A 26,634-nucleotide genomic window follows, 5' to 3' on the forward strand; every position below is an offset into this window, starting at 1 on the left:
CATTTGTATGAGGAGGTTCAGTTCTTCCAAGGTTTGAATGTTGTTTCCTGTTAGCCAGGCCTCATAGTTTTTTGCAATGTAGTAGGCATGTTTGGGAAATGACACCTCTGGTTTCCACTTTTGGGTTCTGAAGCGCCGACGGGCATGATCTGGGGTTATCCCCATCCTGTATCTGGCCTTGGTTAGAAAAAGTTTATAGTCATTTATTTGGTGCTTAGGCATTTCAGCTGCCACCTCTGCTAAAGGTCCACTGAGCTGTGACCTCAATTCTACCATGTACTGGTCTTCGGGGATCTTGTACCCAAGACAGGCTCTTTCAAAATTTTCCAAGAAGGCCTCGGTGTCATCACCTGCCTTGTAGGTGGGAAATTTCCTGTGCTGTGGAGCAATATTTGGCGCCGGGTTGTTAGGGTTGGCTGGCACATGCAGCCCAGCTTTTGCCAATTCCAGTTCATGTTTTCTCTGTTTTTCCTTCTCTTCATTCTCTTTTTGTTGTTTTTCCATTTCTTTTTGTTGTTTTTCCATTTCTTTTTGGTGCTTTTCCATTTCTCGGCGGTGGGCCACCTCTTCTTCTTCTAGTTTTCTTTTGTGTGCTGCCTCTTGGGCCGCCTGTTCTCTTTGGAAGGCTGCCAGTTTGATGCTTTCTTCCTTTTTTTTCATCTCCATCTGTCGCCTGTGTTCAGCTTCTTTGATTTGTTCTTCGGCGTCAATTTTTGCCTTAGAAGTCATGGTTCCTGTTTTCTTGTGTTGGGGTGCCCTCCGGTGTTTATCTTCTGAACTGCAGGTTCTCTGTTGCCTCCTGAAGTCTGCCTAGCAACAGTGCTTTTTTCCCTTTCTCTCTCTAGCTAATGTTCAATGAAGGGAAACCAGAAAAACCACTTTATTTGCATGCCTATAAGTGCTGGTACTTGCCTACTAATGGGAGGGCTATTGCATGACAAAAGACCCTTAACATGCAAGCCACAAACTGTGAGAGAGAGCAGAAAAAAAAATTCTCTCTGGTTCCCTTTTAAAACCAACTGTTTCTCTCTGCTAAAAAGCCCTTAGCAGAGAAAAGAAAATATAATATTTCTACTGGCTTCTGGATTCTGTATCCCACCGCTGCCACCATGTAATAACCTTAGTCCCAGATTTGGACCTTAGCGTCCAAAATATGGGGGTTAGCATGAAAACCTCCAAGCTTAGTCACCAGCTTGGACCTGGTACCTGCTGCCACCACCCAAAAAATTAGAGTGTTTTGGGGCACTCTGGTCCCTCTGAAAAACCTTCCCTGGGGACCCCAAGACCCAAATCCCTTGAGTCTCACAACAAAGGGAAATAATCCTTTTTCCCTTCCCCCCTCCAGGTGCTCCTGGAGAGATACACAGACACAAGCTCTGTGAATCCAAACAGAGTGACTCCCCCTTTCTGTTCCCGGTCCTGGAACAAAAAGGACTTTCCTATTCCCCCAGAGGGAATGCAAAATCAGGCTAGCCAATTTAACACACACCGATCTCCCCTGATTTCTTCCTCCCACCAATTCCCTGGTGAGTACAGACTCAATTTCCCTGAAGTAAAGAAAAACTCCAACAGGTCTTAAAAGAAAGCTTTATATAAAAAAGAAAGAAAAAATACAAATGGTCTCTCTGTATTAAGATGACACAATACAGGGCAATTTCTTAAAAGAATATTGAATAAACAGCCTTATTCCAAAAGAATACAAATCAAAGCACTCCAGCACTTATATTCATGCAAATACCAAAGAAAAGAAAACCATAGAACTTACTATCTGATCTCTTTGTCCTTACACTTAGAAACAGAAGACTAGAAAGTAGAACTACTTCTCCAAAGCTCAGAGAAAGCAGGCAGCCAGAAAACAAAGACCTTAGACTCTCAATTCCCTCCACCCAAAGTTGAAAAAATCCGGTTTCCTGATTGGTCCTCTGGTCAGGTGCTTCAGGTGAAAGAGACATTAACCCTTAGCTATCTGTTTATGACAGGGACTCCTGCGAAGCCGTCCACTGAGGGTTGGGTTCTTCTGACCTATTGTCTGGGATGCCCTTTCCAGTACAATCTTATATTAAAAACAAGGAGGAAGTTGCAGGTTTCCTGGCAGGATCAGTTAGTGGGGTATGCCATTGGAACCCCTCTGCACTCTCTCTCTCTGCCCCAGACATTGTTACTTTTCCAGGAGTTCCTCATAGACCTGAATCCATCTGGAGTGTCCAAAAGTCACACCTCATTCTCCCACAGTTCCCTGGCTTCTGCTTCAGCCTGCTCTGTATAGAGTTCCTCTAACCTCCAGCTTCTCTGTTGCTCCTGGCTTGCCATGCTGCCAGTTCTGTCCTCTCCCTCTCTTGTCCAAGGAAGGAAGGGGTTGTGCCTGTGTGACCCTGGAGGGTTGTAGGTCAGTGGGGATGGGGTTGATGGGAATGATGATTTTCCTGCTTAGCAGATTTATCATGCTATGTTTAGTGGGTTTCTCCTTTGGCCCATTAGATTGATGTGATCTCTTTCTGTATTTTACTGCCTTATCCTCAACCTTTCTCAATTTAATACCCCAGGCACCAGTTAGGGAATGAAAGAATTAAGGTTGCTCATGCAACATTAATTCAGCCTTCTGCATGTGCATTATGATACAGTCCTTAATGACATGATCAAGTACTATTTTTTCCACAGAACTGTGTGGTGTGTCATTCACTGCACAGGAGGGATGGTACTATGGGGATGAATTGGGGCTGACTTGTGAATGATGCCACTGTTTGTTGGCTCTCTGCCTCATTTGTTGCAGAAGTAGGAAGGTGTGTCCTATACTCTTTGTAGTACTGGGGTGGGTGGATCTTGGTCTGCCCATAACTAAAGGCCTGCCTCCTCAAGTGAGGAGGCGGAACCACTGAGCCCAGGCTACAGTTAATTTCTGGGCACAACAAATGGAAAAAAACAGAAGCAGCTGTGAGGTCAGAGCTAAAGAATCAGGGATCGAAAGGTGGACAACAAGCAGAGAACCCTGGACAGTGCCCATAGCTCCTCAAAGGTGTCCAAGAATCCAGTGGACACCGCCCAGAGAAACTGCCCAAAGACTGGAGCAGACAAAGCACCAGAAATAGACTCAATGGTTGCAGTATGTACCTCCCTCTCCCATTCAGCTTCCTCCTCTTAGTACGGTGGATGGCTGTCTTAGCCAGTGTCAGAAGGAGGTCCTGGGGCTGTGGATGGAGTGTGCAGCCATCAGAAGGTGCAGGGAAAACTTCCACCAGAACCGCAGTAAGAGGTTCTGGAGGAGTCGGAAGAGGGGCTGCAACCTGAAACTGTGTAGATGTGTGCCTGGGTCTCCCATTTATCAAAAAAGGGACAGATGTTGGGGGAGTTCATGAATTTTGCCAGGTACACACCTGTGCTTACAGCTCCATGAAGGAGCTGGCAACTAATATCCCTGGTGGATCGTGAGACCAGAGTGGAGCACAGACTGGCCCCACTGGGGTTCCTCGCCCTACTTAGGTGGCAGCAGGTCCTGCCACTTGGTGTCAGAGTGAGACGCAAGTAAGTGGATGGTATGAAGCACGAGTGTATGTAAATCTTCCCTAGGCACAGTTCGGAGGCAGACCAGATGGATGGCATTCAGCAGACTTAGGTTACATGACCTAGGCGACTGGGAAGTCTTGCAGGGCAGGGGCCCGTAGATGAGTTCTGTGGGGCCAGGGGTGAATGGTGGGTGGGGAGCCCCCTCCCTCAGGACCCGCTCAAGGAACACGAGAGAAACAGGAGGCTAGACTGCCCTCATGTCCTGGAGCACACAAGAGCGATAAGAAGGTGTGTAGTGAACGTGAATTTGCAGGAAGAGAATGTATGGTCTAGTGCAGTGGTCCCCAACGCGGTGCCTGTGGGTGCCATGGCGCCCGCCGGGGCATCTATGTGCACCCGTGTACTGTCTGGCAGATGAGCATCCACCAAAATGCCGCTGAGAAGCAACGTCCTCCAGAAACATCGCCACTAAAATAACACTGATTTTCAGCAGCATTTCGGCAGCAATGCCTATGGATGACACTGTTTGTTGGCAGCATTTCGGTGGCGACACCTAATCACATTGCTGCTTCTCAGCAGGATTTCAGAGGATGCTCGTCCGCTGCCGCAGTCCTCAGTGGCTTATCGTCTGGTGCCTGCCAGACGAAAAAGGTTGGGGACCACTGGTCTAATGGTTTAGGCAGTTGAAATCCATTGTGGGGAGCTAAATTTTATCTCTGCCTCTGCTGCAGAATTCTGTGTGATGCTGAGCAAGTCACATGAACCAAACTTTTCACAGGTTGTCACTAAGTTGTGTTTTCCTCTTTTGCTAGGTAACCAACCTGAGACCCTGGCGTCTGATTTGCAGAAGTGAGAGCACTCACAACTGCAGCTGAAGTCAATGAGAGCTGTGTTTTGAACATATAAAGTGCTACAAAACACCAACTTCTCTGAAAAATCAGGCCATACGCATCTAGATCAGACACCCCTCTGTTGATGTTAATGTGTCTCTGCTTCTGTTCCTCAACTATAAATTGAGCTAGTAATGTACCCTCATCTCACTGGGGGTTATAAAAATAAGTTAATGTGTGTGAAGCACTCAGATATTTTAGTGGTGATCACCATAGAAAAAGGCCATGAGGAAACTAACAATTCTGTCTTCAGAGGAGGGTTTGAATTGTGTGCAGTAAATGAGGCCTGAGTAAGGAGGAAAAAACAAAATATAGAATGGCTGCTCCTTCACTGAACACTGTCCATCCTTTTCACTGAAGAGGCAGGAATCCTAGTATGTGATCACGTAATTAATGACTGTCATAACGCATATGCTTAGGGGGCCAAATGAAGGTTGCACTGGCAAAATTAATTCATACACTTCCTAACTTTTGTGTGTTTGACTTTGCAACCATTACATTCTTTTAATGTTGTTTTTTGTGTGTAATAATGTATATGATTTCCAAACACACTAATTGTGAATGGATATTTTGCTCAAGAGAATGATGTTTGTAATGATGGATTGCTGTGGGGATGAGAAAGGAATAATGCAAAGAGCTGCAGGCTAGGCTGGGATGCAGTGGGGCTGGATGTTTCATATCTGAGCCCCCAGTTCAGCAAAACACATAAGCATGTGCTTAACTTAAGTCCCACTAACTTCAGTGGAACTTGAGCATGGGCTTAAAGTTAAACACATGCTAAAGGTCATTGCCCAATCAGAACTTGAATCCAGGTCAGGGCAGTAAGCAACCAAAAGTGATAATTACCTGACAATTGGTGTCATGTGTGAAAACAGTTGATGCTTTCAGTGCAGTAACTAGTGGCACTTTTATTAGCACTGTCAGTACTGAGTCTTGAATAGACCAAGGCAACTCAAGCTAATACTTGTGGAAATGGTCCATCCAGGTCAAGGATGAGGAAGCTTACCCAGGTAATGTGGGGAAGCTTGTCTTGCTGTTTACTGTGCTGCAGTTGTTCCAAGGACCTGAATTTTCAGTGTTCGCAACATGACATCCTCAGAGGCACAAAATTCATTTACCTTCTCTTCCCTCTCCTTTTTTTTTTTTAAAGTTGGTCAGTATAATAAATTCATAAGTGCCTCTTGAGGGTCACTCATTGGAATTAGAGGATGCTGTGTTTACACTTCAGTCTTCTGCAGTAGTTAATTAAATTGCTCGGGCTTCACTTAGCAGTTCTATAGGCTACTACCAAAACAGCTCGCCAGGCACCATTATCCAGTTCCAATTGATATCACCTGTGAGCGACTTGCAAATTGTGTCCTAGACATAGGGGAGAAGAAATTCTCAGTGAGTGTGGAAATGAGAGACTTAGCATCTCCTAGGATCCTTGTGTGGAGACAGAGACATTAAAACACCAAACCATTAACAAACCTGACTTCATCCTTGTGGTCCTTGTAACCAACATCTGCCATGAGTTAACGGAGCCAGAAGTCCAGGAGCTGCTGCGGTAATAGGTGATTAAAGTTGAATCAGTGTTCCAAAACAAAAGAAAACATCTACCCACCTACAAAGAGCATTTATGTTAGCATTCCTGACTCTGCTCTTCTTGTTTCTCTTGCTATCTAGAGTTCTTGTAATTCTCTGTAAGGCTCCCTGTGGGAATAAATCGCTATGTAATGGGTTTTAAGTGAACTGGCTCATGGGAGATCCAGAGGCAAACTGGCAAGGGTGGCCACCTGCCACCTCCATTTCTTTCTGCAGAATGTCAGCTTCTGTTTTTAAAATATTAGATTTCTTGTTCTTAAAGTTGCAAAGAAAAATCTTTCAAATGTGAACTAAATGTATACTAAAGGAGCATTGTTTTATTGGGTCTGCAATTAGACAAACTGAAAAGTTATCTGTGAGAAGTGTTAATTGTAACATTCACCTTAGCTAGGAGTGAGCCTAGGATTGACTATGGCCAGCTAATATGCATTTAAAGGTGTTAAGCTCTGTCTAGTGTTTTAAAACATGCCAACTAATGCATTTTTAAACACAATATATTTTCCTAGTCTAGGCATGGACAGTGTAGTTACTAACTCAGTTAAGTGAGATATGGTAGGCAGTACCTTTATGTCAAGAATTTTTCACTCTTGATCATTTTAGCAGAAACATCTAGACAATGTACACCTCTACCTTGATATAACGCTGTCCTTGGGAGCCACAAAATCTTACCCGCATTATAGATGAACCATGTTATGTTGAACTTGCTTTGATCCACCGGAGTGCGCAGCACCTCCCCCTGGAGCACTGCTTTACTGCATTATATCCACATTCATGTTATATCAGGTGGCATTGTATCTGGGTAGCGGTGTACTTACCTAGTGGCATCAACATGGTATTAGGACCCAAGAATTCAGGGGTTCTATTCCTGACCCTGCTACTGACTCGGTTTGTGACCTTGGGCAAAGTACAAACCTGGGCTGTGAATGGATGATCTTGTAAGCTAAGGAGGGTCATTTTGAGACTGTGATTCAGTGAGGGAGCCTGCAAGGAAAAATGTCTTGTGCTTCAGGAAATGGTATAAGTGCCCAGTAGGTGGCACTCTTCTCTCTTCATGGAGGATACCTCTTATTAGCTGAGATTATCAGGGATGCAACTCCATGCTCTGGTGTCCCATAGCCTCTGACTGCCAAATACTGGAACTGGATGACAGGGGATGGATCACTTGATAATTGCCATGTTCTGTTCATACCCTCTGAAGCATCTGGCACTGGCCACTGTCAGAAGACAGGCTATTGGGCTAGATGGAGCATTGGTCTGAACCAGTATGGCCATTCTTACATTCTTAACCAATTTCATCTTCAATTTCCCCATATGTAAGATAGGAATAATACTACAGAATTAATTTTTTTTTCCGTTAATAAATTTGCATGGATTCGTTAAGGGTTAAGACATGGGAAGCAGTTTGCGATCTACCATTCCTACTGTGATGATAAACCACTGCCTTCTGGATACCATACCATAATTACTCCAGTTTCAGTGTTTAGTTTGTGGTCTATAGCTGTGAAATTTAGCAAGTAATTTTTTATTTCTTAGGTAAAAAGTTATTAGCACAGAAGGATTGGGGTAAAAGGCTTGACACCAGTATAAAAATAAAATAGACGTGAGCTTGCTTAGGACCAAACATGGATCAGCAACACCAAGTGAAGAACAAAAATGAATAGCTCTATTAATATTTGTTACAGCTTTCAAAAGCTTTCTAGTTGCCTCACAGCACAATGTCTGGTTCCTTGTATTCTTACCTGGGCAAGCTCTCAGACCAAACTCACGCAGTCCCCATTATGAATGGTTTCATAGACTCTAGGACTGGAAGGGACCTCGAGAGGTCATCGAGTCCAGTCCCCTGCCCTCATGGCAGGACCAAATACTGTCTAGACCATCCCTGATAGACATTTATCTAACCTACTCTTAAATATCTCCAGAGATGGAGATTCCACAACTTCCCTAGGCAATCTATTCCAGTGTTTAACCACCCTGACAGTTAGGAACTTTTTCCTAATGTCCAACCTAAATCTCCCTTTCTGCAGTTTAAGTCCATTGCTTCTTGTTCTATCATTGGAGGCTAAGGTGAACAAGTTTTCTCCCTCCTCCTGATGACACCTTTTTAGATATCTGAAAACTGCTATCATGTCCCCTCTCAGTCTTCTCTTTTCCAAACTAAACAAACCCAATTCCTTCAGCCTTCCTTCATAGGTCATGTTCTCAAGACCTTTAATCATTCTTGTTGCTCTTCTCTGGACCCTCTCCAATTTTTCCACATCTTTCTTCAAATGCGGTGCCCAGAACTGGACACACTACTCCAGCTGAGGCCTAACCAGCGCAGAGTAAAGCGGAAGAATGACTTCTCGTGTCTTGTTTACAACACACCTGTTAATGCATCCCAGAATCACGTTTGCTTTTTTTGCAACAGTATCACACTGTTGACTCATATTAAGCTTGTGGTCTACTATGACCCCTAGATCTCTTTCTGCCATACTCCTTCCTAGACAGTCTCTTCCCATTCTGTATGTGTGAAACTGATTGTTCCTTCCTAAGTGGAGCACTTTGCATTTATCTTTATTGAACTTCATCCTGTTTACCTCAGACCATTCCTCCAATTTGTCCAGATCATTTTGAATTTTGATCTTGTCCTCCAAAGCAGTTGCAATCCCTCCCAGTTTGGTATCGTCCACAAACTTAATAAGCGTACTTTCTATGCCAACATCTAAATCGTTGATGAAGATATTGAACAGAGCTGGTCCCAAAACAGACCCCTGCGGAACCCCACTTGTTATACCTTTCCAGCAGGATTGGGAGCCATTAATAACTACTCTCTGAGTACGGTTATCCAGCCAATTATGCACGCACCTTATAGTAGCCCCATCTAAATTGTACTTTCCTAGTTTATCTATAAGAATATCATGCGAGACCGTATCAAATGCCTTACTAAAGTCTAGGTATATCACATCCCCCGCTTCTCCCTTATCCACAAGGCTCGTTATCCTATCAAAGAATGCTATCAGATTAGTTTGACACGATTTGTTCTTTACAAATCCATGCTGGCTATTCCCTATCACCTTACCACCTTCCAAGTGTTTGCAGATGATTTCTTTAATTAACTGCTCCATTATCTTCCCTGGCACAGAAGTTAAACTAACTGGTCTGTAGTTTCCTGGGTTGTTTTTATTTCCCTTTTTATAGATGGGCACTATATTTGCCCCCTTCCAGTCTTCTGGAATCTCCCCCGTCTCCCATGATTTCCCAAAGATAATAGCTAGAGGCTCAGATACCTCCTCTATTAACTCCTTGAGTATTCTAGGATGCATTTCATCAGGCCCTGGTGACTTGCAGGCATCTAACTTTTCTAAGTGATTTTTTACTTGCTCTTTTTTTATTTTATCTTCTAAACCTACCCTCTTCCCGTAAGCATTCACTATACTAGACATTCCTTCAGACTTCTCAGTGAAGACCGAAACAAAGAAGTCATTAAGCATCTCTGCCATTTCCAAGTCTCCCGTTACTGTTTCCCCTTCCTCACTGAGCAGTGGGCCTACCCTGTCCTTGGTCTTCCTCTTGCTTCTAATGTATTGATAAAAAGTCTTCTTGTTTCCCTTTATTCCCATAGCTAGTTTGAGCTCATTTTGTGCCTTTACCTTTCTAATCTTGCCTCTGCATTCCTGTGTTATTTGCCTATATTCGTCCTTTGTGATCTGACCTAGTTTCCATTTTTTATATGACGCCTTTTTATTTTGTAGGTCACGCAAGATCTCGTGGTTAAGCCAAGGTGGTCTTTTGCCACATTTTCTATCTTTCCTAACCATTGGAATAGCTTGCTTTTGAGCCCTTAATAGCGTCCCTTTGAAAAACTGCCAACTCTCCTCAGTTGTTTTTCCCCTCAGTCTTGATTTCCATGGGACCTTACCTATCAGCTCTCTGAGCTTACCAAAATCCACCTTCCTGAAATCCATTGTCTTTATTTTGCTGTACTCCCTTCTACCCTTCCTTAGAATTGCAAACTCTATGATTTCATGATCACTTTCACCCAAGCTTCCTTCTACTTTCAAATTCTCAACAAGTTCCTCCCTATTTGTTAAAATTAAGTCTAGAACAGCTTCCCCCCTAGTAGCTTTTTCAACTTTCTGAAATAAAAAGTTGTCTGCAATGCAGTCCAGGAACTTATTGGATAGTCTGTGCCCCGTGGTGTTATTTTCCCAACATATATCTGGATACTTGAAGTCCCCATCACCACCAAATCTTGGGCTTTGGATAATTTTGTTAGTTTGAAAAAAGCTTCATCCACCTCTTCCACCTGATTAGGTGGCCTGCAGTAGACTCCCAGCACGACATCACCTGTGTTTTTTACCCCTTTTAGCCTAACCCAGAGACTCTCAACACTTCCATCTCCTATGTCCATCTCCACCTCAGTCCAAGTGTGTACATTTTTAATATATAAGGCAACACCTCCTCCCTTTTTCCCCTGTCTATCCTTCTTGAGCAAACTATACCCATCCACACCAACATTCCAGTCGTGTGTATTATCCCACCAAGTTTCAGTAATGTCAACAATGTCATAGTTGTATTTATTTATTAACACTTCCAGTTCTTCCTGCTTATTACCCATACTTCTTGCATTTGTATATAGGCATCTAAGATACTGGTTTGATCTTGCCTCCCAGCTTTGCCCTGACCCTCCTTTCTCTCTGCCATTATAGCCCATGCTCCCTCCTGTTTCCAACCCATCTCCCAGGTCTTGTTCCCCACTTACCTGTGGGGTTTGCTCACCTGTCCCTGTCGAACCTATTTTAAAGCCCTCCTTACAAGGTTAGCCAGTCTGTGCGCAAATAAGGCCTTTCCCCTTCTCGAAAGGTGAACGCCATCTGTGCCTAGCAGTCCTTCCTCGAATAGCATCCTGTGGTCCAGGAAGCCAAAGCCCTCCTGCCGACACCATCTTCGCAGCCAGGCATTCATCTCCACGATGCATCTGTCTCTGCCCGGGCCCCTACCTTTGACAGGAAGAATCGAAGAGAATACCACCTGCGCTCCAAACTCCTTAACCCGTACTCCTAGAGCCCTGTAGTCACTCTTGATCTGCTCAGTGTCACACCTCACAGTATCATTTGTGCCCACATGGATGAGTAGCATGGGGTAGTAGTCAGAAGGCCGGATAATCCTCGACAATGCCTCTGTAACATCTCGGATACGGGCCCCTGGCAGGCAGCATACCTCCCGGGATGAACGGTCAGGGCAACAGATGGGTGTCTCCGTCCCCCTCAGCAGAAAGTCTCCAACCACCACTACCCTAAGTTTCTTATTATCAGTGGTGGCAGCAGACCTCCCAGCCTTAGGGGTATGAGGCTTCCCCTCCTTAACTGTTGGGGGTGATTCCTTCTCTCCTGTATCAAGAAGAGCATAACGGTTATCTATTACCACAGCAGGAGGGTTTGCAGAAGGGGGGGAGCAGTAAGAAGTAACCAGCTGCCAGTGTCCACCCTGAGCCATCTCCTTCTCCACTGGTGTGTCAGATACACCAGTGGAGGAGGAGATGGCTCAGGGTGTATCTGACACGCCAGTGGAGGAGGAGATGGCTCAGGGTGTGTCAGTAGTCCTGTGAACTGGGACAGCTACGTCAGCTGTCTCCACATGGATACTGTCCAGGAATTGCTCATGGATACGGATGTTCCTCAGCCTAGCCATCTCCTCCTGTAGCTCTCCCACCTGCTGCCTGAGAGATTCCACCAGTAGGCACCTTTCACATTGGATGCCACCCCCAGTCTGGATATCAGTAAGTGGAAATTGCAAGTTACAGTCTTTGCAAGCCCACACCAGAATCTGGGTAAAAGCATCCATGCTTTGGGGCTCTGTCTGGCTACAGGCGCAGGTGGAGGAGACAGAAGCAGTGCTGCCACAGGTGTTGCGGGTCCTCCTCCTCACCATCGTAAGCCTCCCTCTGTCAAACTCTCTCAAATTCCCGACTGCAGCTCCCTGTCCTCTCTGCTCTGCTTTCAACAGAAAGGTTTTGGATGTGGCTTGGTTTATAGGTTCAGGGGACCAATGGGTCACAGATGAGACCGACAAGGGACCCCCACTCCCTTCCTACTTCCCTTCCAAACTCCCTTGCGAAACTCCCTGTTAGCAGCTCCTGTTCACTAAGCTCCCTGGTCGCTTGTGCGCAGCTTTATGAAGCCCTGGCCTGAGTGAATGCCCTGCCCACTGGTTAAGGCTCAGCCAATTACCAGAGGCTTCTAGCTTTCAAACCTTCCTTGGTAGCTCCGCCTCCAACTGCCTGCTACAGCACACGGTCCTTCAAACAAACAAACCACCAAACAGACTGACAAACACAAGCTCAGCACACAGCAAGTAACCCACAAACACAAACACTCACACACTGCAGTCACTTACCCCACAGATGCTGTATGTGCTCCTCCTTCACCTGGAGAACTCCCTTGCGAAACTCCCTGTTAGCAGCTCCTGTTTCATTTTATTTTGATTTAGATTAAATACAAAATGCCCATATATCACCCTACCAACTATATAAAGTATAAACCTAAAGTGCAGTACAACCAACTCAACCCTTCTATCTAGCAGCATAATCAATCAAATACTAGTGCTCCTTTATATCAGCCTGTACCTCAGTCCACTTACCTTTCTTTAAAGGCCAGGTGCAACAAATATACATAATGTTCTTAAAAATGACCATGGGCTAAGTCAAGTGGGTGTAGAGATTAAGCCTATGTATCAAACTATTCTGCAACATTAAGAAACTCCTCAGAGAGGTTCATCTGTAATTATATGTGCACTGAAGCCAATGTCTCTGCAAGTCTCCATCCACACAAGAATACTTAACGATCACAATACCAGTACCGCCAACCCTCAGCTTTCAGAAAACCTGTGCTATGTTCCCAAAATCATGAATTTGGTTTAATAATCATGTTGGGTTTTTTTGTTTTGTTCGGTTTTAGTTTTTAAGATTTGGATTCTTTTTATTTGCTTTCCGATCTGAGCCTTTAGGTCAAACCAGTTCATATTTTCAGGCTTTTCTCTGCATCCATGAGGCGAGCCCTGCTCGGATACAAATTTATAACTGCAAATGCGGATATCCGTGGCTATAAATCGGCATCCGCGGGGCTTTCCTGAGAACTGCAATGGTGAAAGGAACAGAATGTGGAGCCACACTCCCAGTAGCCAGTGGCCCACGCCGGCAGCACCTCCGGCACTGCTGTACCGCCTCCAGCCCTGTTCTTCAGCGCAGCTGTACAGACTCAGACAGGAGGCACAGTCAGCTGTGTAGAAGAGACACAGACAGGGTTGGGGGTGGTACAACTGCACTGGAGGAGCTGCCAGCATGGGGCGCTGGCTACTGGTAACGGTGGCCCCAAGTTCTACTTCTTTCACCACTGCAGTTCCTGGGAGAGCCCTGCGGATACCGATTTATATCTGTGGATATAAATATTTGCAGATAAATATTTGTATCCACACGGGGTTCTACCCATGAGGACTAGAAACTTCCTTGGCTTTTAAATTAAAGCTGAGATTTTCACAGTCACTTGCCTCCAGTAAAAAGCGACAAAGAGTCCTGTGGCACCTTATAGACTAACAGAAGTATTGGAGCATAAGCTTTCGTGGGTGAATACCCACTTCGTCAGACTCATGAGGCTGGGGTTTTAAGAAAACACCTTCTATTGTGAGACTAGTGAGAAAATCACTAGTTGATAAGAAAGCAGTGCTGTGCAGAGGGAGTTGCTGCAGTAGCTCTTATGAGATTCTTTGGAGGAAAAATAGCCTCTCTGTATTTAACACTTTCTATGTAGAACTTCATATCAAATAGCTCGGCTTGGCAGGATTCAGTTTAAATCACTAGATTTCAGTTAACGTCGATTTCAGCTGACACACTGAAATCAATGAAACAAAGATTGATTGGTAACGATGGGCAGGAGTGAAAACGCCTCCCATTGTGCCTGCAGAGATTAGGTGTCACCAGCCCTGCAGCAAAAATTTTTACCAAAAAAAAAAAAATTTGAAGGGCATAAAAAAAATTGTCATCGATAACTATAGAATTGGTTGCATTTTTTAAAAAAAAATTGAAATGATGAGGAAAACATTGTTGCTGATTTTTAACGTGTTTTGGCCAGCTCTGAACAATAGGTAGTTTTACTAATGTTAGATTTTGGTGTTGACTATTCCTGAATGAGGTAGGGTCCAGTGGAAAGAAAAGGATGTGATCCATAAAAATTGTCATAATGCATATTCATAAGGCGGCAGGTTAAGGCTGCTCAGGCAACTCTGAATCTGGCATTTCCTAACTGTTGTGTGCTTGGCTTTGTAAGCTGAAGAAAATGTTGTGTTTTGTTTATGTTAAAAATAACTATTTGGGATTTTTTAACAAGTTACAAATATCAATAAACAAGCATCAGAATTCTGTCTTTACACATATTTACAAACTCAGACATACTTATCAAACGTATTCATATTTTTAAAAAATTAAATAGGGTTTGGGGGAGGGCAACTAATATATAGTGCATGCATATTTGTGTGTGTGTATCTGATGTGCAGCAGTGGAGGCTTGAAAACTGGTTCTCATTTCTATAGCAGTTTGAGGAGTTTAGCACTGATCAAGTAAGTCGGAAACAGTAGAGTGAGGCAGGAGATGAACAGGGTCTTTGCAGCAGGGAGATAAATTTGAGAACGAGTGATTTCCTGGTAATAAGGATAGCTCAGCAATAACTGTATGATTTTGCGTTTTCTAAACCGCTCACAAATTGGTGACTGCTTGATAAAGCCAGTGTGATTGTGCACAGTGCAGAGGATTGTTAAACAGTGCAGCCTTTTTAAATGCATGTGAGCAGAAAATTTATTTTTGAGAAGTACTCAACACAAGGCATTCACCCATCATCCTCATTGCAGTGACATGTTGAAGTGAACTTAGCCCTTGTTAACTGCAGACTGTCTTGCTACTCTGTGGACACCTGTAACCATTCATTTTTATTGGTCTCATTTAATTTTTACTGAAAATAATTTAACACTAGATTTGGTTTTTTTAATCACCTCTCAAACATTTGCCATGAATATATTGCTCTGTTAAAAGCAATTTGGAAGAATGTCTCTGTCACTAAAAGATTGGCTGCCTCTCTCCATTTTCTCTCTCTAAACCCTTGTGGCAATAACACACCTGGAACAGACGGTGGAATGATCCTCTCTTGGGTACATTATATGTAATTATGTTTTCCTTCTGATGCGTCTTGGGTCTCTCCTGAGTGATGTAAATCACTCCCTCACATACAAAATCATGCAGGGTCAATTCTTGGCAAGATGTGACACCTGAAATGCTGCAATTTTTTGGGTGAGGGAATAGAAAAAATACTGTGTCTCATCCATTTTTTAAAAAACATTTTCTTCCCTCACTGTATATTAATTGTCACTTCCTCTAACAATATATTAATTGTCATTATATTAAATCCTCCTGTTCCTCATTATCTTCCCGTTCTGGCCCTGATTCTGGCAAATACCCCTGTCCAAGACAGACATGCTCATCTTTATGTATGTATGTAAGTTCCCTTGCAGTTAATGGGACTTGAAATCAGTAGGCCTGAAGCACTTGCCTAAGTTAACCATGTGCTTAAATGTTTTCTTGAATGTGGACCTTAGTCTATATAAGAGATGGATTTATTTGAAATGATTGTCTGTTTTCGCTATGTAAAGCACACACAAAATGTTAACCCTGCTCTCATCCAGATATTATTTTCCATCCCTTAGATGGGAAGGCGTCGTCGCTGTCGCCAATCGAATCTCAGCCCCATAGCCCTCATTACACAGCCTCGAACCAGCGGGAGCGGGAGAGCTTGGAAATACGCATGCGGGAGGTGGAGGAGGAGAACCAGGTGCTTCGCAAGCAGCTCAGCCTGGCGCAGAGCCGGAGCCCAACGCATCGTCGTGGCAATCATTCAAAAACCTACTCCATGGAGGAGGGGACTGGGGACAGTGAAAGCCTGCGGGCTGGCATCGTGGCAGGGAACAGCTCAGAGTGTGGGCAGCAGCCAGCAGTGGAGAAGTGTGAGGTAAAACAAAAAGCATTACCCGAAACAACGAATGCAGGGGGAGGGGGGATTTATTCACCCAAGGAGTGTGCTTCTGAAAATGCTGCAATTCCCTTCAAGGGATGTTGTGCAGTAAATTCTAATAGATTTACAGTATACTTTGCTTTTGTCATCTTTTGATACTCTTGAAAATATTATTTTTTCTTCCTTATGTTGATGCCTCTTGTTATTTGGCTGATGTCTTGTTTTTGATTCTCGTGGTCTAGATTCAGGTATAAACCAGTCTCTATTGACTTCACTAAAGCATCACTGATATATGTCAGCTGTGAATCTGGCCCCAAATGTTTCCAAATGAGCTGATAAGGACACAGTGCTTTTTAAAACCTTACTTCCTTGTTCGTGCACCAGCTGTCCTGTTAGCACAACTCTTAAGTTTCTGTTCCTTAGATTGTTGCTGTCTAATCTGTTTGCTTTTCTGAATTGCCTATCAGTGGAGTATCTAGCAGCAGCTGATGCAGAGCTACATGTTCTATACAATTAGCTACGGCAGACTCTTGTAGGAGAGGTTGGTCAATTCCTTGGGCTTGGGATATGGGGGTGTCTGGTTTTGAGTAGTCGTTCATTTTATACCTGCATGTTTGCAGTGGATGTCATGTAGACATTCAACTATTTTATTGTATCTGCAAATCAGGTAGTTGGACATCTAAATGATATCAACATGCATCCACAAATTTTCAGGTGTAAAGTGGGAAGCCAGGGTGAGGCCTAGTTCAAAATTAAGTCAAACTGGCAGGGACAGGAGGGTCAAAAATAGATTACCTTCCCCCATTAAAAATTAACACGTTTAATCTGATACCTGTCACCCTTTTTATCTTGTTTTTTTTCCTGAAAAAACAGAAGGTGAAAAATAATATGATTGAGGGGCAAAAATTAGTCTTAATTATCTCTTCATATAAAATTAAGTCTGCTGTCTATTCATCTGACAAATTTGATGTATCTATTAGAACTAAAACACAGGTTTCCAGTGCTGGGCTTTTTTTCTGACAATCAGAAAATGTTATACTGGTGCTAAAGGTAGGGGGTCAGACTTTTTCCTACAAACAATGAAGGTCTGATCTTGCTCTTTGTGTAATACAGGAGAGATTTGCCATAGAATTCAGTGGCAGGAGGATAAGGCTGTAAGTAAATAAATTATACTTATTCTTAGTCGAGTACTGATTAGCTCAGTCCTAGCCTCAATGCCCTCAACCAATTTAGAGCAAGTGAATAGCTGTTAAAAAAGAAAATAGTTTAAGTGGCCTTCCGGAAATACACGTTATTTCTCTGTGGGGTTTAGTTGGAGGCAGTGGTTATATAAAACATGAAACCTCACTGGGCATGCCGTCCCCTATCTAACCACATGCAATGTTGATAACGAAATAGCTTTTCCTCCTTCTTAAGGAATTCACATTATAATTCAGTGACAGCAATGGAAGTTTAATTTTAACTTCCCTATTATCAGATTTGCCAGGGGTCTCATTGTTTATGTTATTCTTCTTCGAGTGCTTGCTCATATCCATTCCAGTTAGATGTGCGCGCTCTGCGTGCACGTTCGTTGGAGATTTTTACCCTAGCAACACTCGGTGGGCCGGTAGGGTGCCCCCTGGAGTGGCGCTGCCATGGCGCCCGATATATACCCCTGCCGACCCATCCACTCCTCAGTTCCTTCTTACCACCCGTGTCGGTCGTTGGAACAGTGGAGCGCGGCTTAGCTGGTCTCCACCTCCCTAGCTCTTCGCTCGTTTATATAGTTATTGTGTACATAGTTAGTTTTTCTATAGTTCTAGTTAACTTTTATATTATTATTAGTTTTTATAGTAGTTGTGTATATAGTTAGAGGGTCGGGGGCTAGCCCCTTCTCCTCCCCCGGTACCGGGGCCCATGCCCGGTTCACCGGGCTTCAAACCTTGTGCGGCCTGTCATCGGCCGATGCCCACAGGAGATCCGCACGACTCCTGTTTAAAGTACCTAGGAGAATCCCACCTTGCGGACAAGTGCCAAATCTGCAAGGCGTTCAAGCCCCGGACGAAGAAAGAGCGGGACATTTGCCTCGAGCAGCTCTTGATGGAGGCAGCTCTAACTCCTCCATCTTCGGCACCGACTCCGGCACCGGGGACGAGTGCTTCCTCCGCACCGGAACGCACGGTTCCAGTGAAGACTCCTCGGCACCAGCCTTCACCGGCTCAGCCCTCTGGCAGGCACCAGTCCCTCTCCCCGAGGAGCAAGAGGCACAAGGCTCCTGCGGCACCTGTATCTACCCCTCAGTCAGAGCATACATCGAAGGCGGACCTCCTGGCACCTTCAACTGCTGCGGCACCGCTTGCCTCTGCACCGTTGATTCCGGTTTCTCAGGAGCCGTTGAGTCCGGTGCCTACCAGCTCCCCAGCGCACGCTGTGGTCGAGCTTGTCGTGCCCTCGACACCGGAGACTTTCTCCACGGCTCGGGAACTAATTGCTGTCACGGAGCCTGAGCTGCCCCAACCCCCAGCACCGCCGGTGCAGGTTGTTCAGTCACTGGGCAAGCCTGCCATGATGAGGCCATCGTCGCCGGACGTTGCGCAACGCTGCCGGTCCCGATCCAGGTCCCGCCATCGCTCCCGCTCTCGGCGCCGCTTGCAGTCTCAGTACCGCTCTCCATCCCGGTACTGGTCGTACTCGTGGCACCGATCGAGATCCCGGTCTCCATCGCGGTACTCTCGGCACCAGTCCAGATCCCAGCACCGCCGTACTTCTCACAGCCGATCTCGGCATGGCGATGTGAGGCACCAGTCGACCTCCCGGCACTGCGCTGGTCGCAGGTCCCAGTCCCTCTCCCAGCACTGCTACGACTCTCGGTACCGTTCGCTGGTACCACGCAGACAGGAGTCCAATGGACGCAGAGACCTGGTCCAAGCGACTTCAGCTCTTCCGTGGCCCTCGCGTCATCCATCCATCTCCACCCATGCAGACAGTGCCTCCTACGGGGATTCGGATACTCATGCCCATGGCCTGAACCATGGACCTCATCAGTGGTCCTTTTGGACACCTTGGGCATATCATCAAGCCCAAGGAGAACCGACTGGCCCGTCACGCTCCAGTCACTCAGAGCACCGTGTGCCCGAGGCCACCGTCAGCCGACCCCTCCCCGCTGACACAGAGGAAACCAGTGCATACGCACTGGAACCGCATGACCTTCTGGAGACGGAGGTCCCCCTGGACCAGGCGTCAGTGCAGGACCCACTCGTCCCGGGGCTGTCATTCTCCTCTTCCCTGGATGAGGCAGTAGCGGGGATGTCATCATCGGGACTACCTCCGGTCACACCAGGACCTTCTGCAGCATGTCGCCCAGAATATCAACTTACCGGTGGAGGAGGTTCCAGAGGTGGGGGACCCGGTGATTAGCATCTTGTCCGCAGAGACACCCACCAGAGTGGCTGTCCCATTCATCTGTTCGATCCAGGCTAGAGCAGACACTATCTGGCAATCCCCGGCTTCCATCCCGCCCACAGCCAAGGGGGTCGAACGGAAGTACATGGTGCCTTCCAAGGGGTATGAGTACCTCTACGTGCACCCCGCTTCCTGTTCCTTGGTGGTACAGTCAGTCAACGAACGGGCGCGCCATGGCCAACAAGCCCCCATGCCTAAAACTAGGGAAGCCCTGCGCATGGATTTGTTGGGACGAAAAATCTATTCTGCGGGAGGCCTCCAACTCCGCATAGCAAACCAGCAAGCCCTCCTCGGCAGATACAGTTACAATACCTGGGAGGCTGTCGGGAAGTTTGCCTAGTTGGTTCTGCAGGATTCCTGCCAGGAATTTGCAGCACTCCTGGAGAAGAGGAAGAGGATCGTGAGGACCTCCTTACAAGCCTTGTTAGATGCCGCCGATTCGGCGGCCAGAACGGTCGCTTCTGGCATAGCCATGCTCCATATATCATGGTTGCAAGTGTCCGGCCTGCCACCTGAGTTGCAACATATGGTACAAGACTTGCCATTTGATGGTCAAGGCTTGTTTTCACAAAAGACGGACCCCAGACTGCAGAGTCTGAAGGACAACAGAGTAATTATGCGTTCGTTGGGAATGCATACGCCTCAGACTCAGACGGTCCTTCCGCTCCCAACCGCAGCGCCCTTACCCCCCGCCTCGGCCACGGCAAGACTTTGCCAGAAGACGAGGTCGTACTAATCGCAGACGTCAGTCTGGACCTCAAGGGGGCAACAATTCCGGTCCCACCAAACTTTTGAGGGTGCGCCCGAGAGCAGTGTACCAATTGCCTCCCCAGATCCCTTTCAGTTCTACAACCGCCTTTCCCCGTTCCTTCTGGCGTGGTCCGAGTTGACGTCAGGTCGTTGGGTCCTACGCACGGTGGAGCTTGGATACCATCTTCAGTTTGTTTCACCCCCTCCCTTCCACCCCCCCCCGTCCCTCTTCAGGGACCCCTCTCACGAGCAACTCCTCATCCAGGAGGTCCACAAGCTCCTCTCAATTGGAGCTATAGAGGAGGTACCGGAGGAGTTAAGGGGCAAGCGGTTTTATTCCTGATATTTCCTCATTCCCAAGGCAAAAGGGGGCCTCCGGCCTATCCTAGACCTGCGAGGACTGAACAAATTCATCAAAAAGTTCAAGTTCCGCATGGTATCCCTGGGAACCATTAATCCTTCCCTGGATCCCGGAGATTGGTACGCCGCTCTCGACATGCAGGATGCATATTTCCACATAGCAATTTATCCCCCTCACAGGAGGTATCTGTGCTTTATGGTAAACCATCGACACTACCAGTTTACTGTCCTCCCCTATGGCCTCTCCTCGGCCCCTCGTGTGTTCACGAAGTGTATGGCGGTTGTTGCTACTTCCCTATTCCGTTGTCGGATACACGTCTTCCCTTACCTCGACGACTGGCTTATCAGAGGGGCCTCCAAGGCACAAGTCATCAGCCATGTGGCCATTATCAAGGACCTCTTTCTGCGTCTAGGCCTGATCATCAACTTAGACAAGTCCACTCTGGTGCCTACACAGAGGATAGAGTTTATCAGGGCAATGCTGGACTCCAGCCTTGCGACGGCCAGTTTACCCTCCCACCAGTTTTAGGCCATAGTCTCACTTGTCCAAGGTCTTCAGTGGTTTCCAACAACCTCTGCCCTCACTTGCCTTGCTCTCCTCGTTCACATGGCTGCATGTACATTCGTTACAAAACACGCCAGGCTGCGAATGCGTCCTCTTCAAATCTGGCTCGCCTCCGTCTATCGGCCACGCAGAGACACCATAGACATCATTCTGACAATTCCGCCCAGCGTTCTCGGATCCCTCGACTGGTGGCGAACGTCCTTCCGGGTGTGTGCAGGACGACCGTTCCATCCTCCCCAGCTCTCCATGTCCCTAACAACAGACACATCCTCCCTGGGCTGGGGTGCTCACCTAGGGCACCTGCGCACCCAAGGCCTTTGGTCGTCCCAGGAGTTGACACTACACATCAATGTCCAGGAGCTGAGCGGTCCAGCTGGCGTGCCAAGCATTTCAGCGCCATCTGCAGGGCCGTTGTGTTGCAGTCTTCATGGACAACACAACGGCCATGTATTATATAAACAAACAGGGAGGGATGTGGTCCTCCCCTTTGTGTCAGGAAGCGATCTAACTGTGGGACTTCTGCATAGCACAACTAATAGTACAGGTGGCTGTGTTCAGCTCCGAGTCAATGAGATGCATGTGCTGACTTCTGCCCCAAACTGCTGCCAGTATTCCACTGGAGCAAATACCAGAGCTAGGACTGAAGTTCATAGAACATTTGCCTATGCTCCTGAAGATGTTCCTGCTTCTGGATCAAGGCAGTGCACTAGGTGACCTTTTTCTTCAAATGTTCTAGATGGGACCGATATGTGAAATTATGATTTAGTTTGACTCCTAAATAAGTGACAATTAACTGGAAAGGAAGTGAATGATCCTCAGCACACTGTAAGGGGTTGATTGGCTAAGCGATTGTTCAGATAGTATTGTGGCCACTCTCTTAGACTCAGTTAATACAAGTGTCTACTCAAAAAGGTAAGTGGCTGGAGCGTTCATGTCCTGGTTGAGTGATCCTTCAATATCATTTAGAATGTTATCCATGTCAGCGAGAGATTTATTACCACCATGTATGTTCTTATCAGCCTTAGTTGTTGGCAGATCATAGGTAAGTAATTAAAAAAGAATAAGAGCTAGAACAGATCCTTGCAGGAGTCTGTCACAGAGATGCCTAAGTTCACTAACTTTGTCTCCAGCTTGCAAGATCAAGGTCCAATTCTTTATCATGTCCATGAGGAACTGCACAAACTTGGCTGTCAGCCTCACATGCCAGACAGTGTCATATGCAGCTGACAAGTCCCATCAGGACAGCACCAACTTTTTTGTCCTTCTTGAAGGCATCTGCAGTGTCTTGTGTTAGGCAAGCGACTTGGTCTTGAGTACATTGTCTTGAAGACCATTGTCCTGGCGGTCACAATACATGAATCAATGTGGCCAGGTCTGGGTCTGATAGGATGGATAGACTCTTCTAGCCAGTTGCAGATGGAAGTGGGTATCCAGGAGCATCGAGGAATCTCAAAAGGATCTATGGCTGCTGACCGATTTAGTAATCTGAGTGAGATGTCCTTGATAATGAGGAATATTACAGAGGAGGCAATTTCTCTGAAGTGCCTACCTCTTCCTGCTAGCATCACTCTGTCTTGCCTGAATTTAAACAGCTCCTCAACCAGGTGCCAAATTTGGGTAGTCATAAAGAAAGCTGGGAGATGGCGCTGTTTGCCTCTGAGCGAATGTACTTTGCCTTTGAGATATAGAATGGGGTTGTGTCTGTGTATTGTTGATGCTGCAGCCCATCTTGTCTCACCAGCTTTCCCAGTGGCTTTGTACAAATGTTGAATAATATTTGGGGGAGAACTAAGCCTTACGGCACACTGCAGATGAAGGCTTTGGAAGTTGGACCAGCTATCCGTAATAACCCTCTGAAATATTCCAGGACATTTTTGTTCATTCTCATAGCATCTTGGAGGCAGGACAGGAGCATCTGGTGATCAATAGTATCAAGTGCTGCAAAGAGGTCCAGCAGGAGTTCTATGGATGTTTTTCCCTTGTCTCTGGGCTGGAAGAAGTCATTCAACAGAGTAGCAAGTACCCTCTCTCTATTGTGCTCTGACCTGAAGCCTGCCTGAGGGGGCTCTAGGACATTGGCAGCTGACAGGTGGCATAAGAGACAATTTTTTGGTAACTTCTCAACCAACTTGCTGAGAAAAGGGAGATTAGAGGCAGGATAGGTTCATGCTAACACAGTTTAGAATCTGATTTTTCTGGTCAGGACAGACTAGGCAAAACTGTACTTGTAAGCAATATTGTGTCTAAGCCCAGCCCATAACATGGCTTCAGAATGATTGTACCTGGTCTACAATCACCAGAAGAAGGTAGAGTTTAAGCTGTATATAAAACTGGTCTGCTAACATGACTTTAATTGACAGTAAGGGGTTAGATCTCCATAAAGCCATAGATAAATTGGGACACACCTAGATGGGAGACTAACCAAGCATAGTGCAATCAAAAATGTACTGGAATCCAAGTCTATAGATTCAGCAGTTATAGGTTAAACTGCTGTTACTCTGGCAACCTATCTTGTTTTGTTATATCAGGATGGTGACGCGGGGTCTGATCTTGCTAAGTGCTGAATGTCCTCAACTCTACTAACTTCAGTGTGAGTTTATAGGATTGAAAACCTCACAGCACCACTCCCAAAGTTTGCTGCAATAAATCTAATGTGACTGATACCTAAAAATACAGTTTTGGCAAGGAATATTTTTTTTAGTAAATTTTGTAGCAGAGTTGCAGGGAAAAATTAAGTCACAGAAAGGTCACCAGTAGTTTTTGCTATATCAACATACACAATAATATAGTGGGGCGAGGGGCTGAAAGGTGAGGCCCTGGGAGTGAGGGTGGAGAGTGAGCCCACCCTGCACTCACGCCAGAGCAGTGGCTCCTGTCCCATGGAGTTGGGCCCAGCTTCCTGATGCGAGCATTGCAACCTGGTGCACGGGGACACAGCATCTCTCAGGTTTGCCCATCTGTCCCCTGTAGATGAAGACAGAGGGGCAGATGGGTCAAACCTGAGGGATGCTAACCAAATACGTTTTTACTGCCATTTCTAAGGTTTCACGAACTCTACTCAAGTTAATCATTTATGTGGCCTTGTGACAAAATCATAGCCCTACTGATACCTAACACATGGTGCAGCTCTTCTTCCTGCCACCCACCACTCCGGATTCTGGTTGTACGGATAATACATGTCTCTCAAAACCTACAGATTGTCCCAGCCTGTGTTGCAGTCCACTTTGGGGGACTGCTGACTACGTGAGGAGTGAGAATTCCTATTTGTTCTCTTCATAGTGGGCTCCCTCCAGAAAGTAAGAGCTGTCTGAGTGAGACACTAGCTAGCCAAGCTTCAAATGGAAACCAGCTAGGCATCCCTACACTTTCACATCTATGTCCTGTTTCAAAGCGTTGTTCTGTCAGCGTGGTGAGCTCTCCTTGCCCCCTTTGTTCATTTAAAAAAAAAAAAAAGGAAGAGTGGGGATGTTCAAATCAAAATCTGTAAAGGTTAATTTTCTATTTCCCAAAGCAATGGCAATGATTTACTGTGAAACATTCAGAGCAGGGTAAATGAATGACGTTCAAGTTAGTTGATAATTATTGCTGGGGACCTTTCCCTACCCCTCCTTGAACCTAACAGAAGAACTTGCCAAACCTCTGCCTCAGATTCAAAGAAGGGTAGGGAGATGAGTTAAAACTATTCTTGTCTTCCTCCATCTTGCTCCACCTCAGATTAAAAGCCAAATAAGCATATGTAGTTTTTACATGATGTAAAATTCCTGAACGTGTCTGCTTATAACAAACATACATTTGTAAATCTCAGTACAGAAGATAAGTGTTTAAAATGTCTGCACATATTTGCATACTTTGAATAGTATACACACATTTTGTGTGTGTGTGTGTGTAATGCATACACACACAAATATAAAATACTCACACAGTTGATAAATACAATGCCTTCCCTACATCAGATGTAATTTAGCAGCAGTAATGAGTTTGGAATGATGATGGTGTTATAACTCAATTAAAATGTTTTTAACAAAACTGCCTCATGTGGGCTGCAAACAGCTGCAGACCACCCACTCTGAGCTCCAACAATTGCCACAATAAATATAGCCCTGCCATGTATGTTTTCTCTTTCATGAATGATAAAACACAAAAAAGGCTTTATTTTTGTTCCTTTTGTGTCCTTTTCTCCCTCAGATGATCCATGTCGCCATTGTTTGTGCTGGATACAACGCCAGTCGGGATGTTGTCACGCTTGTCAAATCGGTCTTATTTCACAGGTAAAAGTGGCTTTCTCTTCCTGTATGTTGTGTGTCTGAGTCCAACAAAGTAAGCACTTGCTCTTTCTAAACTCTCCCTTTGGGGGAGATCAGCTCTCTTTTTCAGGCTACAGCAAGTAATCCTGCTTTTTGGAAGTAAGAGAGGCTGGGATTTACGTCTACCCTCCACAGTGCCAGGAGTATGCAGACTTGTGTAGTGGGCTCATGGATCAGTGGTCCAATCAGTTACACCCAGTACATTATGGGAGCATAGGGACTGTATCTGTCTATCTGTACTATAAAATGCCTAGCACGCTTGAGTGATGTCAAATAATAATATAATACTCATTAGGCCTAGGTCTAATAGTTTATGGCACAGGTGTAGATAGGAATTTGAGATTTATATACAAACATGGCGATTATGTTGCCCCAGCCTACAGTTTACACCATATTTTTCCAAAATAGACCTGTTACCATACACAATATACTCACCAAGGTCTAGATTACGCACTCCTGGGTCTTCAGTGAGCATATGGTGTTCACAATCTGGCCTTAGCATATCAAGTGCAGTTAGAGCTAGTAGAGTGTGACTGTGTTTGAGACTGAAGAAGAAATGTCCAGTCGGCAACAGAAATGGCACTCCTAGAATATTGGCATTGTGTGTAATAGTGTGTACTCATCTTATGTCCATTGGTCATCTTGGTGAGAAGCAGCAAAAAGATGTGTCTACCCTCAGAGTGGAGTGTAGAGTACAGACGCTGCGTGCTCCAGCTAGCCAGAGTATAAATAGCAATGTAGATGGGTAGGCATGGCTTCGATGAGTAGAGTGCCCTACAAGCCTGAACCTCCCCAGGGACTATACCCTGCATGACTCTCCACATGCCCAGGCTCTGCCTCCCACATCTACACTGCTATTTTTAGCAGTGTAATGTCCTGCTTCTTCACCGCAGCCAGAGCCTTTCCTCACCATGATGAAAGTCTTTCCCCACTGCCTCTCCACTGCCTGAGCCTTTCACTGTGGTATATTGCTATACATCACAGTATCAAGTGTGAATGCAGCTTATCTTTCGCTGCAGAGTATAGCTACGCCTGTAATGCCTGTACTCTACAAACCTCTGTAAGTGTACATGTAGTGAAATGTTTTCCTGTCGGGGGAGGGGGTGGAAAGGAGGAAGACAGATGATCAATCTAAAGCAGACTAGGTAGGTTATCAAAATGTGCTAAGAGCATGAATGCTTTACTCTTACTTGTGGTCAGTGTTACCT

At 45.6% G+C, this 26,634-nt stretch overlaps 1 protein-coding gene across 2 annotated transcripts in view; it reads left to right on the forward strand.

The window, feature by feature from the left end:
• The window catches only part of LARGE1 (LARGE xylosyl- and glucuronyltransferase 1), a 398,517-nt gene that overhangs the window by 180,849 nt on the left and 191,034 nt on the right, over positions 1–26,634 (forward strand). For both annotated transcript variants that reach the window (XM_050926400.1, XM_050926391.1), the window contains exons 3-4: positions 15,702–16,003; positions 25,308–25,390. In XM_050926400.1, the coding sequence (XP_050782357.1) occupies positions 15,702–16,003; positions 25,308–25,390 (385 nt within the window). The remainder of the gene's footprint in view (positions 1–15,701; positions 16,004–25,307; positions 25,391–26,634) is intronic.

This window comes from Gopherus flavomarginatus, chromosome 1, assembly GCF_025201925.1.
Source record: "Gopherus flavomarginatus isolate rGopFla2 chromosome 1, rGopFla2.mat.asm, whole genome shotgun sequence".
Lineage (NCBI taxonomy): Eukaryota > Metazoa > Chordata > Testudines > Testudinidae > Gopherus > Gopherus flavomarginatus.